The 13,970-nt window shown below is 54.7% G+C and overlaps 1 protein-coding gene across 3 annotated transcripts in view; it reads left to right on the forward strand.

Moving 5' to 3' along the window:
* The first annotated feature begins 832 nt into the window (after nucleotides 1-832).
* The window catches only part of Unc5b (unc-5 netrin receptor B), a 66,923-nt gene continuing 53,785 nt past the window's right edge, over nucleotides 833-13,970 (forward strand). For 2 of the 3 annotated variants that reach the window (XM_005070843.4, XM_005070844.4), the window contains exon 1: nucleotides 833-1,339. In XM_005070843.4, coding sequence (XP_005070900.1) covers nucleotides 1,261-1,339 — 79 coding nt within the window. In that variant the 5' untranslated portion in view covers nucleotides 833-1,260. The remainder of the gene's footprint in view (nucleotides 1,340-13,970) is intronic. The other variant, XM_021227633.2, reaches the window with a different exon arrangement.

Here is a 13,970-nt window from a genome sequence, read left to right on the forward strand (position 1 = left end):
TTAACTGAAATGATACACGAGTTCATGTGAGCCGATACACAGACATCCTCCAAGCCTCATCTGGCCGCCTTTGAGTGATCAGGACTTCCCGGAAGAATTTCGGGAACAGAGGTCACCATTGATACCCCCACTTTTATTTCCTACATTCTGTTCCTCCTTCTGTTATGAGACAGTGAACATCATTTTTCTCCATTTCACGGATGACAGTGATGGAACCTTCTAAGCAGTTCCTTCAAGGTCACAGGCATAAGGAGCAGAACCAAGTTTACACTGAGCCAAAGGCGGCAGCAGGTCCCTCCGGACACTCCCCTTTACACTCGCTGGTTCACCACATCCTCGGGTGAGCCATCCTTCCGGATCCCATATAAACAGTTCTGCCCTGTCATGGTCATGCAGACAAATAGAATCAATCATGATCCTAACTCATGTCCAAATACTCATGCCCCCGCAACCGAAACTCTCCATCTACATTACCGGTTCCACTAGGATTTGAGTGTTTGAGAGTTTTCTTAGACCCCTCCCTCTACCCCCTTTTGAGGCAGAATCAAGAGCAAAAGTTGACTTATACCCAAGCTAAGAAGGATATGAAAGTTTATTTTCTTTATTGTTGGAAGAAGATTTGGTGGACTCCGCTTCTCAGCGGACTAGTTTTTCGGTGCTCTGGAACCTACGTTCTTCGAGGGTCCCCTCTGATGGGCCCCAGCTCGGTCGCGCCTGCACAGCGGTGGGGTACCCCCTCGCAGGGCCCCATGGCCACGCCCCCATCCTCCATGCCCCGCCCCACAGCGCGTGTGGCCCCGCCCCGGCCCGCTGACTCTAGGGCGAGCTCGCAGCGGCGCCGGGCATTGTGGCCGGCGGCTGGGAGGGCAAGGTCGCCGAGCCGCTGGAAGCGGCAGGGCTCCGAGAGGAGCGCGCACCCCACTCGCACAGACTTCACGGCGCGGCCGCTACGAGCGCCGCTGAGCGCACTCTGCAGGGATCGCGCAACTTCGGAGCAGGGCGCGGACGGCGCTCGCAGCGGGGGATCGCGGAAAGGGCGCACCGGCGCCGGGATCCCCAGCGGCGTCCGACTCCCGGAGCGCTCCTAGCAGCCGGGCGGTTTCCCGGCGCAGTGTGGCTGCCGCTGCGCCCACGGAGGGCACTGGCTGGCGTTGCCGGGCGCCTGCGAGGACGGCGAGGCGGCGGCGAAGGCGCAGGCGGCGAGGCTGGGGCCCGGGAAAGAGCCCCGGGGGAGAGGCGCCCGGGCCAGGCGACAGGAGCATGAGGGCCCGGAGCGGGACTCGGGGCGCGCTGCTGCTGGCGCTGCTTTTCTGTTGGGACCCCACACTGAGCCTAGCAGGTAGGAGCGTGAGGGTGTGGGACGCGGGGATGCGGACCTGGCGGGTCCCAGCGTCCAACGCAAGTTCGGGTGGTTCTTGGGAGTCGCTTCGCTCCGGGAGCGCGGTGGGCGCGCCCAAGTTAAAAGGCAGCTTCGGTGCTCGGGAGAGGGGCGATGCGTGGCTACCTGGGGTGCCACGTAAGCCCGAAGCTCCCTGCTTCTGTCTCCAAGGGATAGTTGCTTCGCCATGGCATGGAGTCTGATGCCCTTCCAGGCGACCCCCGATTACCATAGAAAAACTGTAGCTACCTGGGCCGAATGAGTGTTCTGTGCCATTCGCCTGCAACTAAAGTCTGAGTCCCGGCTCCTGCGGGCTCTCACCGGCAGCACGCGCAGCATTCTGCGGGTCAGAGGGAGAGAGCAGGAGACTGCTGAGCGCTGGAAGCGCTTGTTACCCACCGCCTTTGGGGAGCGGATGCCCGAAGGCTTTAGCTATTGAAGGGGGAGGGGCCGAGACCTGCACACCCTCCTCTCCTGAGGTGCGGCGCCCGCGTGTTTGGAAGGGTTTCGTGGTTAGTGGGGTTGTTTCTGGGTGAGCGTTGATAGAGAGAGTGGAGGGACGTAATGTCCCTGCTGACTTTCCCATTTTTAAGTGGGTTATTGGCGGTGTCACTGTTCCGGGGATGAACCAGGTGAGCTCGCCTCTGCACCGCACCTGGACGCAGCAAGATGCTCTAAGAGGGTTCGGTGGACTCCTAAGTTTATAAAGTCCCCAACCCTCCTCTCCCGCCGCGAATGTAGAAGTGTCTTGCTGGCCCTGTAGTAGCTCTGCTGGGCGTTGCAAAGCGGGCTGTGTCTTCCTGGGATGAAAAAGTACACACTCGAGCTAGCTTCTGTGGTACCCAAGCAGGTGAACTGCCACCAGGGTGCCTTGACTCCCGAAGCTGGGTGGGGGGATCCGCCACCTCTGGAATTAATGATTCCCACGGCCAAAGCTTGCTTCTGGCACATCCCCCCTTCTTATTTCCCCCCAAGCCTAGTGCTGTAAAGTTACAACACTCAATCATTTGATCCAAGTTAATTATGATTTGGGCAGACTCGGGTATTTAAAGCACCGTTTTGAAGTTGGAAGGTAATGATGGGGAAGGAGGGAGGCAAGCTAAATGGCCAGCCTTGTTTTAAAGGGTGCAGTTAGATGTGGGAGGTGCTGGATTGGATGTTTAGTTTCTGTTTAAGGCTGTCTGGGGTGACTGAAGGGTAGAGTGAAGTCTTTGGTACCTGGGCCAGGCTGCATATATACTTATCAGTAGGGTAGTGGGATCGGGAATAGATACCAAGGTTACTGGGGTTGGGCCTCCATCTGGAGAAAAATGGGACTGGTGGGCATGGAATTCTCTGGATAGGTGGGCTGGGCCAGGAATGCTGGAGATGGCCTGCTTTTTTCTGCTTAACAAAGCATGCAGCCCCCGGCTTCCCCGGAAGAAACCCCAGGCCCAGGGCTTTGATGGATTTGAGCACGAATGGTGCCCAGTCAGAAATGGCTTCTAATACCCAGCTTTGATTTCTCACCAGTGAGCAGAAGCGGTGTTGGAATTGTGCTCATTACATAGCAAGGCGGGGGCCTCCTGCCCACTAGCCTGGAGAAGGGCCAGCTGCTGGGGTCCGCCTGCAGCCTTCCTTTGCCCAGAACGTGCTGCCCTTAGGAGCCTACCTTCTGGAGGGAGAGCACGCCTCTTCTCACACAGCCCAGTTTCTCCAATGCCACAGGCATGAGGCATCTTTCTACCAGGACGCTCTTTGGGTTTTCCCAGTGTCTCCCTTCTGATCCCATTTCACTGATGAGGAAAAGCAAGGCCAAAACGTAGACTTTCCCTGCATCTTGTGTTCACTCCACACTAATTTTGGACTACTATGCTGGGCGCCTTTATGTTAGCGAGACCAACTTCAGCTACAGGGGACTGTCCTGCCACACTCTAACTCCTGGCTGCAATGAGATAGTTGTCTATTGCTGAGGCAAAAGAGATTACAGGGATGGCTCCAAAGTAGCAGGCACCCCCCCCCCCACTTCCCTCCTATGGGCATGACAGTCAACTCCTTGACAGTGCAGAGAATCCTGTTTTTAAGCATTAAGTTTGATGATAGAAGAATCGAAACCAGACCCCTAGAACCTCAGACCCTTGGGAAGATGCCAGCCAGCAAGTGACTGGCTGGGAGAGGCCACTTCAAAAGCACTCACTGGCTGGCCCTAGGAGTCTCCTTCTACCCCGCCCCGCCCCACCCCACCCCTTCCCAGGCCTCCGGCTGGGACGGTTGTGAACAAGCGCTTGATCGTCTTTTAAAGAAGCAATTAAAATGGGAGTTTTCCTAGCATCTGCTCTGCTGCTGCTGCTGCTTGTGTGAGTTGGTGCCTTAACCTACTCCCTCCGCACCACAGCAAGCACCCATCTTGCTTAAACAAATGGAAAAATCAAGTGTCTTAATGGACTTTCTCATTAAAGTGGATGTACCACTGCAGGGGAGGAAATTCTCCTGTAATCTCCCTGCTCTGGTCCGCCCCCTCCCCCTACACAATGGGGAATTCCATGGGACCTAACAGTTGCCCTGTTTTTTTTTAACTGCTGGAGCTTGGAGTTGCCCAAGGTAACAGTGGAGCTCAGCAGGATCAGGGTTTGAAGGGCCTGCCTCAGCTAATGCTTCAGGCTTCCTTGTCCCTCCACCCTCAAGCAGGCTAGGCTGGACAGTTTCCCTGGGGGTCAGGATGCGGAATGAAACTGAGGCTTCACCTAAGTGGGGTCACTTTGACAGCTGGGTTAGGTTGGACCTGGAGCAGGAACGGGGAAGAGGTTTGACTGGACAGCCTAATCCCTGCTCAAGAGAACACAGCTGGACAAGGGTCAGGAACGAGGACCCCAAGGCCAGGTAGCTGCTCACAAATGACACCAATGGCAGGTAGTGGTCTCAGCAAAGCATGTTTCAATGGTTGAGCTCCCTGGTCTACAGGGTAAAACGGCAGCCCTGTAGAAGGCCGCATTCATTTGTAGAGTTGGGGACACTTCCGGGAACCCTGTTTCTTATGCCTCTTGGCCATGGAATCCTTAGGTGAAAGGTACTATGAGGCCATTCCTGGCCATCGGGGCTAGGATGAGGTTTTGGGCCCCCGACCTGCTTTCCCTGAGTCACCCCGATGTTTAGGGTGGCTGTGGACTGCCCTGGTCTTTGGGGGACAAGCAGAGTGCACTTTAGCCCTCCCATCCCAGGTGCTTGGACAGCAGGATTGGCGATTCTGAGTGAACAAGAACCCAGTCTTCCCCGGGGCTGGCCGGCCACAGTAGAGACCTGGGGAATCAGCAGGGCTTGGGGTAGAAAGGAGACAAATTAGAGCTCTGAGGTCTGCAGGAAAGGGCAAGGGACTGGGTACCACCGGGCTGCGACTGGAGGTTGGTGGCCATAAGCCCACCAGAGAAACTGCTGCCTAGGCAGATGGCCCCCAGGGGATAGGGAGGGGTGAGGCTGCTGCCAGGCCTGAGCTGGCGCTTCCTACTGGCATCCAACGCCTCTCCACCAGCTTCCTAAACAGCTTCCACAAATGGAGTCATTAAAGCTGTGAAGGCAGAATGAACCCAAACAAGTGCGGGCTGTGCTTTTTCCCCTCTCTTTTAAAGGGAATTTAAAGTGCCATAATGAGAACCATTCAGGGAGAGGAAGCCTGGGTCCGAAGGCACGGGGAACCCTGCTCCCCTCCGGATTGGCTGGGTCCTGAAGTCTGGGCTGGAGCGCCACCTCCTGCCCCTTTGGAGCCTGTAATGGCACGGAGCCTGGGGGATTTTCCCCTCGACCTGGGCAATTTTGTTGAACTAGGGCAACAAATGAGCCCCCCCTCCCCCGCCCCCCAAGCCTTTTGGGAGAAGACTGGCACTCTGAAACCGACTGCCGGCTGTTCCCAGGGAGTTAGTTGACAGGCCAAATCTGGATCGTAGGATCTGGAGGCTGAGGATCGGAACTCCGCTGCAGCCCGCGGGCAGACAAGCCCAGGCTGAGCTCCTTAAGCCACAGGTCCCCACCCCCCCACGCGTGCCCTTCCTCTGGCTCCTGGTCTTCCCGAGGCTAATGGCAGGGAAAACATTTGCTGAAGTGCAAGCATAAATCAGCTGCCTGCCCCCTCCCTCCTTTTGTTTCCTTTTCCCTCCCAAAGCTCCTGGCTGCTGGGAGAGCTCCTATTTGTCCCCTTTTCTACAAAGCCGCCTGATTAGCCTCTCCGAGGCTTGGGGGTTGGAGTCTGTACGGTCACCTGGTGTTGCTAAGTACCAACCACACTGCACCCGAAACCCTCCTGTTCCGCGCGCGCGTGTCCATCTCGCACCTTTTTCCGCAGTCATTCTAAATTGGCTTGGGTCTGCTCAGTCCTGGGAGCTCAAAGGTGCCACTTAACCACGGAGCACTGCGTTCCCCCTCCTTCCTGACGCCCCTCTTTCTCATCTCCTCCAAACTGCCCCTAGCGCATCGCAACTTCCCCAGCTCCAGTGAGGCGGACCTGTGGGTGTGAGATTGTGCGCTGAGGAGTGTTTGTGAGAATGTGCAGTGGGAAGGTGGAACCGTGTTTGGGGGAGGGGAGGGGAAGGTGAGAGTCACGTCGCTCTTCGTCGGTGGTGTGTGTGTGTGTGTGTGTGTGTGTGTGTGTGTGTGTGTGTAGGTGAAGTGTGCAGGAGGGGCCAGAGTGTGCTGTGGTTTCCACCTTTTGTATAGGAGGGTGTGGCGTGTGTGTATCAGTGTTTGGATGTTTGAGCATGTGTGTGTGGGGTGCAATGCCCTATGGGCGTGGTTGCGTTTTGTTTGGGTATAAATAGGTGTGTGTAATGTGGGGGACCACGAGTCATGAAAGGTCTGGGAAGCTCCATCCATTATGTCTTGTTGGGGATTCCTCTTCAGGACCCGACCTGCCATTTGCCCTGCAGCCCCAGAAGACCTAGTATCATCTTGCACCCTGCAGTGTGCAGGGTCTGGCCTGAGTGTTGGAAAGGCCTTCCCTGGGAAGAGGCTGAGGCTGAGGCCTTTTGCCCTAGAGGGACCAAGAAAGATTATCTGTAGATAGCCTAGGGGCAGGACTGCTGGTCCAGGTGGCTGAAGTCTGGAGCCCTGTGCTGCCTCCTCCTTCTCCTCCTCCTCCTCCTCCCTCCTCCAGCCCCGGCTCACTCAGAGCATTCTTGAGGGAGTGGGATGGCCTATGATTTGATGGCCATCAAATGATTTGCAGCCCATCCATCTCCCTCAGAGAGGTCTCTGAAGTTTTCTGGGGAAGAAGCTTGCAGAGTTTGCATGAGGGGCTCTTTGCATCTTGGGCAGGTGTGGCCAGGCTTGGACACCTTTGTCATAGGAGGGCTGTGGAGGGCTCCCTGTCCATCCTGTTTGTGTCCATGCTGAGGACTGCCACTATTCTGACTCTCAGATGAGATGTAATACTTGGCAACAGGAGACTCATACCCCAACCCATGTGCGTGACACTTTACAATTTACAAAACCCCTTTCTGGGTATGCCTTCAAGAACCCAATTTGGGAGGTCGATGCTCTCTTGGGAAGCTGAAGAGGCAGGACCGGGCCCTGGCTCCCAAAGAGGTCACTGTCTATAGGGGAACCCTGATGGCCATTCCAGAGATGCTAAATGGCTCTAAGATTCTTGGATGCTGTAGGAAGACAACAGAGGAGAACATAGCAGAAAAATTCTCAAAGCCTGGGGGCTTCCTAATGGTGGTGAGTCAGTCCCAACACTCTCCCATCCAGGTTTCAGGAGGACCCTGGAGGATGCCCCTGGTGCCTTTGGCTCATGGTAGAGCCTGGGGTGTGCGGTTGAGATGGAAGGATTTCTTACATGGCTGCTCTCTGCCGCTCTTGGAATTGGATGGAACCTAGCAAGTAGCGGTGGGCTTCTGCTGGGGTGTTGGGGGAGAGTTCCCTGCATGCTCTCCTGGCTCCCAAGCGCCAGCCTTCACTGGGGCTTCTCCTCTGGCACCTTCTCTGTAGAGGCCAGTCCCCAGGTAGGACCTTAGCTGCCAGGTAGGGGACATGGTGTGGCCAATTAGGATTCTCAAGGAGGCTCACATAGTGCCCACCCGACCCCAGAATGTCATTTACTGGCTCACCTAACTGTGCCGTGTCTCAGTTCCCTCATCTATGAGACGGGTGGTAACGTCCTCATAGGACTGTTTTGCAGATTGTTGTACAGTAGTAAGAAAGACTTCTGTGACACTGTTGTCATGTTCAGGGAGAGACGGGAAGTGTGGAGAAGGCGCGGAGCCTCAGGACTTGGTGGCCCAGCACCTCCTGGCCTTGAACTTATTAGAACTGGGTCTTACTGTCCTCTGCTATAAGGCTCTGGGTCATCTCCCTCTCTAGGTCAGGATTGGTTGAGCTCCCTCCCTCTCTGTGTCTGGAGCCTGGAAGAAGGAGGTAGAAGGTAGATCTTTAAGGGCTCTAGGGCTTTCTAGCTAGCAGATAGCAGCAGACAGAGGTAGCCGAGACCCAGAGCCACGTCACCTCATTTGTGTTTATAGAGGCCCAGCCAGAAAGTCAATTTATTGACTGGAAAGCCCATGCGCATTATGCAGCCCTGGGTCTTGGTTGCTCTGTCTCTGTGTCCGTCTCTGTCTCTTTCGCTCTCTGTCTGCCTGCCTATAAATTACCTTCTAGGACTTAAGTTCACTTTCCCTGCTTCGTAGTTATCTCTTGCCTCAAAGATGGAGAGCACTGGATACCAGGGGCCCAGGAAACTGAAGGAGGAAAGGGGGACCCCACCAAGGCTTATGGGGTCTACAGAGGTTCTAATGGGACAGACAGCCTGATTCTGGTTCCATTCCATTCACTTTCAGGAGTAAGGGAAGCTGATTCACGGGGTAGAAGTCAGGATTCCGGGGACTCCCTGGACATAGGAACCCCAGCCCAGCCCTACACTTGATACACATGCCTGTCCTTCGTTACCGCTGTCATAATTACCATCGGAATTAGAAACAACAGGAAGTACATGTTGGATTTGGGGTCAGGAAGGGCTTCCTGGAGGAGGGAAGGAAAGCTCTTACATCTTACTGCCCCATGAAGGGTCAGCAGTTTGGGCTGTGGAGAGAAGGTAATGCCTGGAGGGATTGTTTGACTCTGAGGGCGTAGGGAGGAATACCTTCACAGTCCCACAAGCCAGGCTCTGGTTTTACCGTAGATTCCTGTCTGGTCCAGACAACTTGTGAGGCCTGAGGCCTCTGCTCAACACTGAGAAAAGAGCCCAGGGTGGTGGAGCTAAGAGGATGTGCTTGTCTCCCGTTCCTGGGCCAGGCAGCTCAGCCTCGTAGTGCTCAGGGTTCCCTGAGACCAACCTGACAGTGTGACCTTCCACTGGTGAGCCACGTGGCATAATTTGACACCAACTGGGGTCCTCCGAAGTCCTTTGCCATCCCTCTTCTTGCCTTGTCCTACTCCTTTGGGCTGAGCTCCGGTGGGGGGTTGGGCTTTGCTCTCCCGTATGGGAGAACGGGACTGAGCCCCTGGTGGCAGCATCTCCCTCCCTTGGTGGGAGATCTGAGGGTGCGGTGTTAGGGTAAAGGATATCTTTTCTGCTTCTGGTGGCCACCCAGCTGCCTGGTAGCTCAGAGGCGTCTTCAGTTATGATCACCCACTAGTCGGCAATCCCCAGAGGCCCCGGGTGGCGCCCGGAGGCATTACTGCCATCAAGCAATGGAACTGAAGCAAAGCGGCTGGTAATGCTATCAGAGGCGCCTGGCTGCCCAGCCTGGGGCTTCAGCACCTAGCAGGAGATCCAGAGCTTGTGAGAAGTTGAGTCAGAAATGCCAGGAAAGTTGCTTCAAGCACCTTCCAGAGTTGGCAGTGATCCGGAGTGGGGTCTGTCACGGGGAGTAGTAGCCACACACCGAGGTCTCCCCTTCCCTTGGCGCTGGGACGGGGGGTGGGGGGGTGGGGGGGTTGAAGTGACCAGAAGATGAGGCAGGGATGTCAGCAGTGATTACTAAGTGGCTGGGGAGCTTGGGTCTGGTTTTACTCCCTGATAAGTCCCAGAGGCAGCACAGTGTCTGGTGCTCAGTAGCTGTGAATTGAGACAGCCAGGAAGCTATGTGTAGACGCCACTGGCCAGGAGGGAGCTCTGACCGGTGCCTGTCTGCCTGGATGAGTAACGGGATAGTGGGGCATTCCTGGTCCTCTATTCACACCTCCTCTCAGCCTTGCCGGAGTCTCTTCCTTCCTCTACTCTTGCTGTCTTTCACTAAGTACTTACCAAGATTGAACGCAGCAAGTGCTATGTACTCAGTGGCCAGGACCCTTGGGTAAGAAAGAATTTGTTCAATAAATCTAATGAAGCCCCAAGGAATTAACCACATTTCACTGCTAGGTGTCCTGACTCCCTGCAGTGTAGGGAGAGAACAGACTATATAGACACATGCTGGGCTGTAAAATGGTTGCATTTGAGCAGGCACTGTGACACATACCTAGCCCTAGCACTCAGTAGGCAGAGGCAGGCGCATCATAAGTTCAAGACCAATTTGGTTTACATAGCCAGTTCCAGGCCACTAAGGGCTGCATAGTGAGACTCGCATCTCAAAATAAGCTTGTATCCGATTTGCATGCCCAAGCCCATTGATCACTGCTCGTAGCTGCAGAGTGCCCCTTGTATGGACATTGGCTCTGCTCCTGCAGCAGGTGCAGACTAAGCAGCATGTGGGGAGGCGCAGGGCCAGGGCTGAGTCCAGGCCATCCCTCCCCAGCAACTGCCCCTAGCTTCTTGGCATGAGTGGAAGCTGGTGAGGATAGCAGATTTGGCTGCAGGGTCAGACTGCTCAAGGCTGTCCGTGGTGCATCCAGCAGGAATATTCAAGAGCTTTCCTAGGAGATAAATATCCCCAGGCCCTTGGCTGAGGCAGCAAGATGCCTGGCTCAGCTACCACCCTCACAGCTGGGTACCCACTGGTCCTTGCCAGGAGTCACGGGCTGATTTGAACTCCTGTCTGGCAGCTTAGAGCAGCCTGGGCTGTTGTGCATGTTGACCCCTGCTGCAAATTTCATCTGATATGGCCTCACATTTCCTGGCTTGCCAGCCGCACTTGGTCTGGTCTCCCCCACTCCCTTTCTCTCCCTCCCTCCCTCCCTCCCTCCCTCCCTCCCTCCCTCCCTCCCTCCCTCCCTCCCTCCCTCCCTCCCCCTCCCTCCCTCCCCCCTCACACACACACACACACACACACACACACACACACACACACACACACACACACACACACAGGAATAGCAGGAAATACCTTGGGAGAAATTGGAAGCCTAATTCTAATCTCAGTCCCAAAGCTGATCTCCCGGGTAGCATTAAACAATTCCTTGCCCTCTCTGTGCTTTCCCTAGTCAAATAAGCAGGTCTATCCTGGAATCAGAAAGCACAGGTTCAAGTCCTGACTGCATCTTTTAAGTGCAGTTCCCTGAGCCTGGGGCTCTCCTGTCTGAAAGTGGCTATCCTGGTGATCATTGGGAAGATTTTGTGGGATAGATAGAACCAATGAAGGGAGGGAGTCTACTTATAATTCCCCGCTCACCTCTCTTCCTCCTAGAAAGTGCTGTTCGACAGACTGCATTAGACCTAAGATGGAAGGGATTGTCCTAGGGAGCTCTGGGATTCTTCTCAGCCATCTTGGATAAGGTTCAAGTTGGCCCATGGAGGGACTTTTGCAGATCCCAGGGGTTATCGGTGAGAGAGCCTGTGTTGTCTGAAGAATTTCCAGGAGCTTGGAAGCTTTGGCTCAAAGGCCAAGTCTCAGAGTGACACACAGATAACAGACTCTCCAGCCATCTCAGTCCACAAATCCAGGAAAAGGAACAAGGGAACTGAGCTGGGCAAAGCTAAGCCAGCAAACAGCCACGTATCTCCCAGTGCCCGTGCTTTGGAAACTGTTGTCTGAACCCCTAGAGACCTTGACCCAGGGATGCTCCAAAAAATGGCACATGAGAGGGCCACCATGTCCCCTTCTTACATGCCTGGAACCTGCCTACTAGTGAGTGGGCCTTGGCTTCTTGCTGGGCCTGGCTGGGCCGTGACTACTGATCTGAATGACGAACGTTTGGGCTACTTTCCACACCCTCCATGTCCCTATACCCTGGCATGTGCCCTATGCTCGTGAGCAGAGGAGACCGGGTGCCATGTCAGGGCAGGTTAGTGTCAGCTCCGGCTTGGATGGCACGTGAGCCAGCGCACCATCTGCTGTGCCCGGTAGAAGTTACATAAGCCTCTGCTGGCCACCCGTTCTTAGAAAACGGTCAGGCAGGCCTGTGCATTTTGTTCCCTCCTGGTCGTCCAGGACAGGCTGTGCAGAGCCTGAGACAGAGAGGTCAAGACAGAGGGCGCTGAGATTGGGCACCAGTGAGGATCCTGCCATGTGGACTCCAGGAGATACACAAAGCACCTACTGACCGCATCCCTGGACGCTGGGCACCACATTACCACCCCGATGCTGAGTCTGTAGGAGGTAACACAGGTCCCCTCCCCATCCCCCAGTTCCTGGGATCATTCTCCTTCCTACGCTGGGGGCAGATGCAAAGCATCTGTAGGTTGCCCTGAATCTCAGACAAAGAATGCATTTTCTTGGGAATCCTTCAGCTGCCAGTAGTTTGCTGTTGGCCAGGTGGATTTACCGTTCGCCGGGTTTCCTCCTCTGAGATGTGGGAATAAGGTAGCCTGGTTTCAAACAGACCACTAAAGGCTGAACTAGATTATGCACACGGAGGTCGGAGGAAACATCCCATAGTTGTGCTTATGATTACTGTCCAGGTTCACGCTTTTTTATTTTTTATGTATGTATGGTGTATGTGTGTGGTATGTGCACATGAGTGTACAGTTGCAGTTGCAAACATCCATTTGCAAGTGCAGAGTGCATGCGGAGACCAGAGGAAGACGACGCTGGGTGCTTACTTATAGAGTCATGGGTGCTGAGTGAACTGAAGGACTTGAGTGGTCCTCTGAATTGCACACTCTCCAGTCTGCACTCACCATCGTCCGTGAGATATGGGGCTGAACAACCTCAGTGTGGCCATGGAGTGGGTAAGTCAGGGGCTGTAGGGCCAATGACGGGAAGAGCCTGCTCAAGCCCGAAAATCCTGCTTGGCCATCTGAGTGCTTACAACATCTTGATGGTGCTGCCCACTCTGCCCTGGGTCCTGTGGCCTTACAGAGGAAGGGGTGTGGCTGAGTCTGCCTCTTCCCAGAGGGCCACTGGCAGCCTCCCTGCTTCCCACCTTGTCCACTGCCAGGACGCCCTGGTGTCTGCTGGAAAAGAAAACCAAACAAAATCCCTGGGTGCTTGGAGTGCTCTCGTGTCACTTCCCTGGACTTCCTTCTAAGGCTCCTTCTAGGGAATTCTCAGACTTAGGGGGCAGAAGGGACAGTCCTAATGGCAGACCTACCAAAGATCACTGTTGTCCAAGTATGCCCTAAGGTGGAGGTATGGAAAGATGGTCTTCTGCAGGCCTCCCAAGGCTTGTATTTTCACTCTTCAGTGTTTCTCCATGCTTCCTCTGTGTGTGTGTGTGTGTGTGTGTGTGTGTGTGTGTGTATTCCTGTGTGTGAAACTGCACATATATGGGGAGGTCAGAGGACAGCCTGGGTTGTCAATCCCCAGGGACCACCCATCTCTTTTTGAGACAGGTCTCTCACTGTTCTAGAACTTACTTAGTAGATTAAGTCAGCTGGCTCTAGGATTCCGCCTGCCTCTGCTTCCCCAGTGCTGGGGTTACCAGGGTGTGCCATCACGCCTAGCCTTTTGTTTTGTTTTAAATGAGCTTTGGAGATCAAACTCAAGGCAAACATTTTACTGATTAAACAGGATTCTCCTACCTGCACCCCCAGGCTCACAGAAGGAAGCTGCCAGTCCCCCAAGTGTCCAGCAGAACCAGTGCCATACAGACTGGCTTCCAGGCCTTATCCCAAAGGTAGAAATCGGGTACGACTCCCCAGCAAGCCAGTGGCCAAACTAACAGTGTGTTTCACTTGTCTGTCCACTGAGTGACCAGTGACCCGGCCTGCTTTTCCGGAGCAGGAACAGCCGTAAGATGTCCTTTGCTTTCTTCCCGGGTACATGGGTCATCCACTGCAACCCAGCTATGTTCCACTCTCTTTCTTGATGTCCCTGAGGGTGGACAGCTGGGACCTGTGTTCCCTACAAGGGGGACTCAAGATCCCACCAACTTCAGACTGCATAGCCTCATCCAGCACCATTCTATCTGGGCTTTGGTGGTTTTGATAGCATGAGAGGAAAGGCCACTCCACCCCTCCCTCACAAACTTGGGGAGCCATAAAGGTGCCCTGGATGTGTCCCAGGCTTGTACCATGGCCAGAACAGGTTGTTTACACAGAGAGCAACTGAGTGACAGAAACTCTGTGTGGGCTTGTTGTTGGTGAAGACTGAGAAGGCACAGTCTTCACAGGGAACAGCAGGGCCATTGTCCCCTTAACCCTTTTAAAACAGATGCCACATCCAAACAGTACATGCCTCTCTGAGCCTCAGCTTACTACCTGTTAGATGGAGGTTTAGCTTAGACTCAAACCCTTCCTTTTTTCAGTTAAACACTTTCTTATGTCTCCAGTAGCCTGTAGCATTTTCTGAGGAATAGAGAGAACTGCCATGCC

The sequence above is a fragment of the Mesocricetus auratus genome, unplaced genomic scaffold (assembly GCF_017639785.1).
Source record: "Mesocricetus auratus isolate SY011 unplaced genomic scaffold, BCM_Maur_2.0 Super-Scaffold_100027, whole genome shotgun sequence".
NCBI classification, from domain to species: domain Eukaryota; kingdom Metazoa; phylum Chordata; class Mammalia; order Rodentia; family Cricetidae; genus Mesocricetus; species Mesocricetus auratus.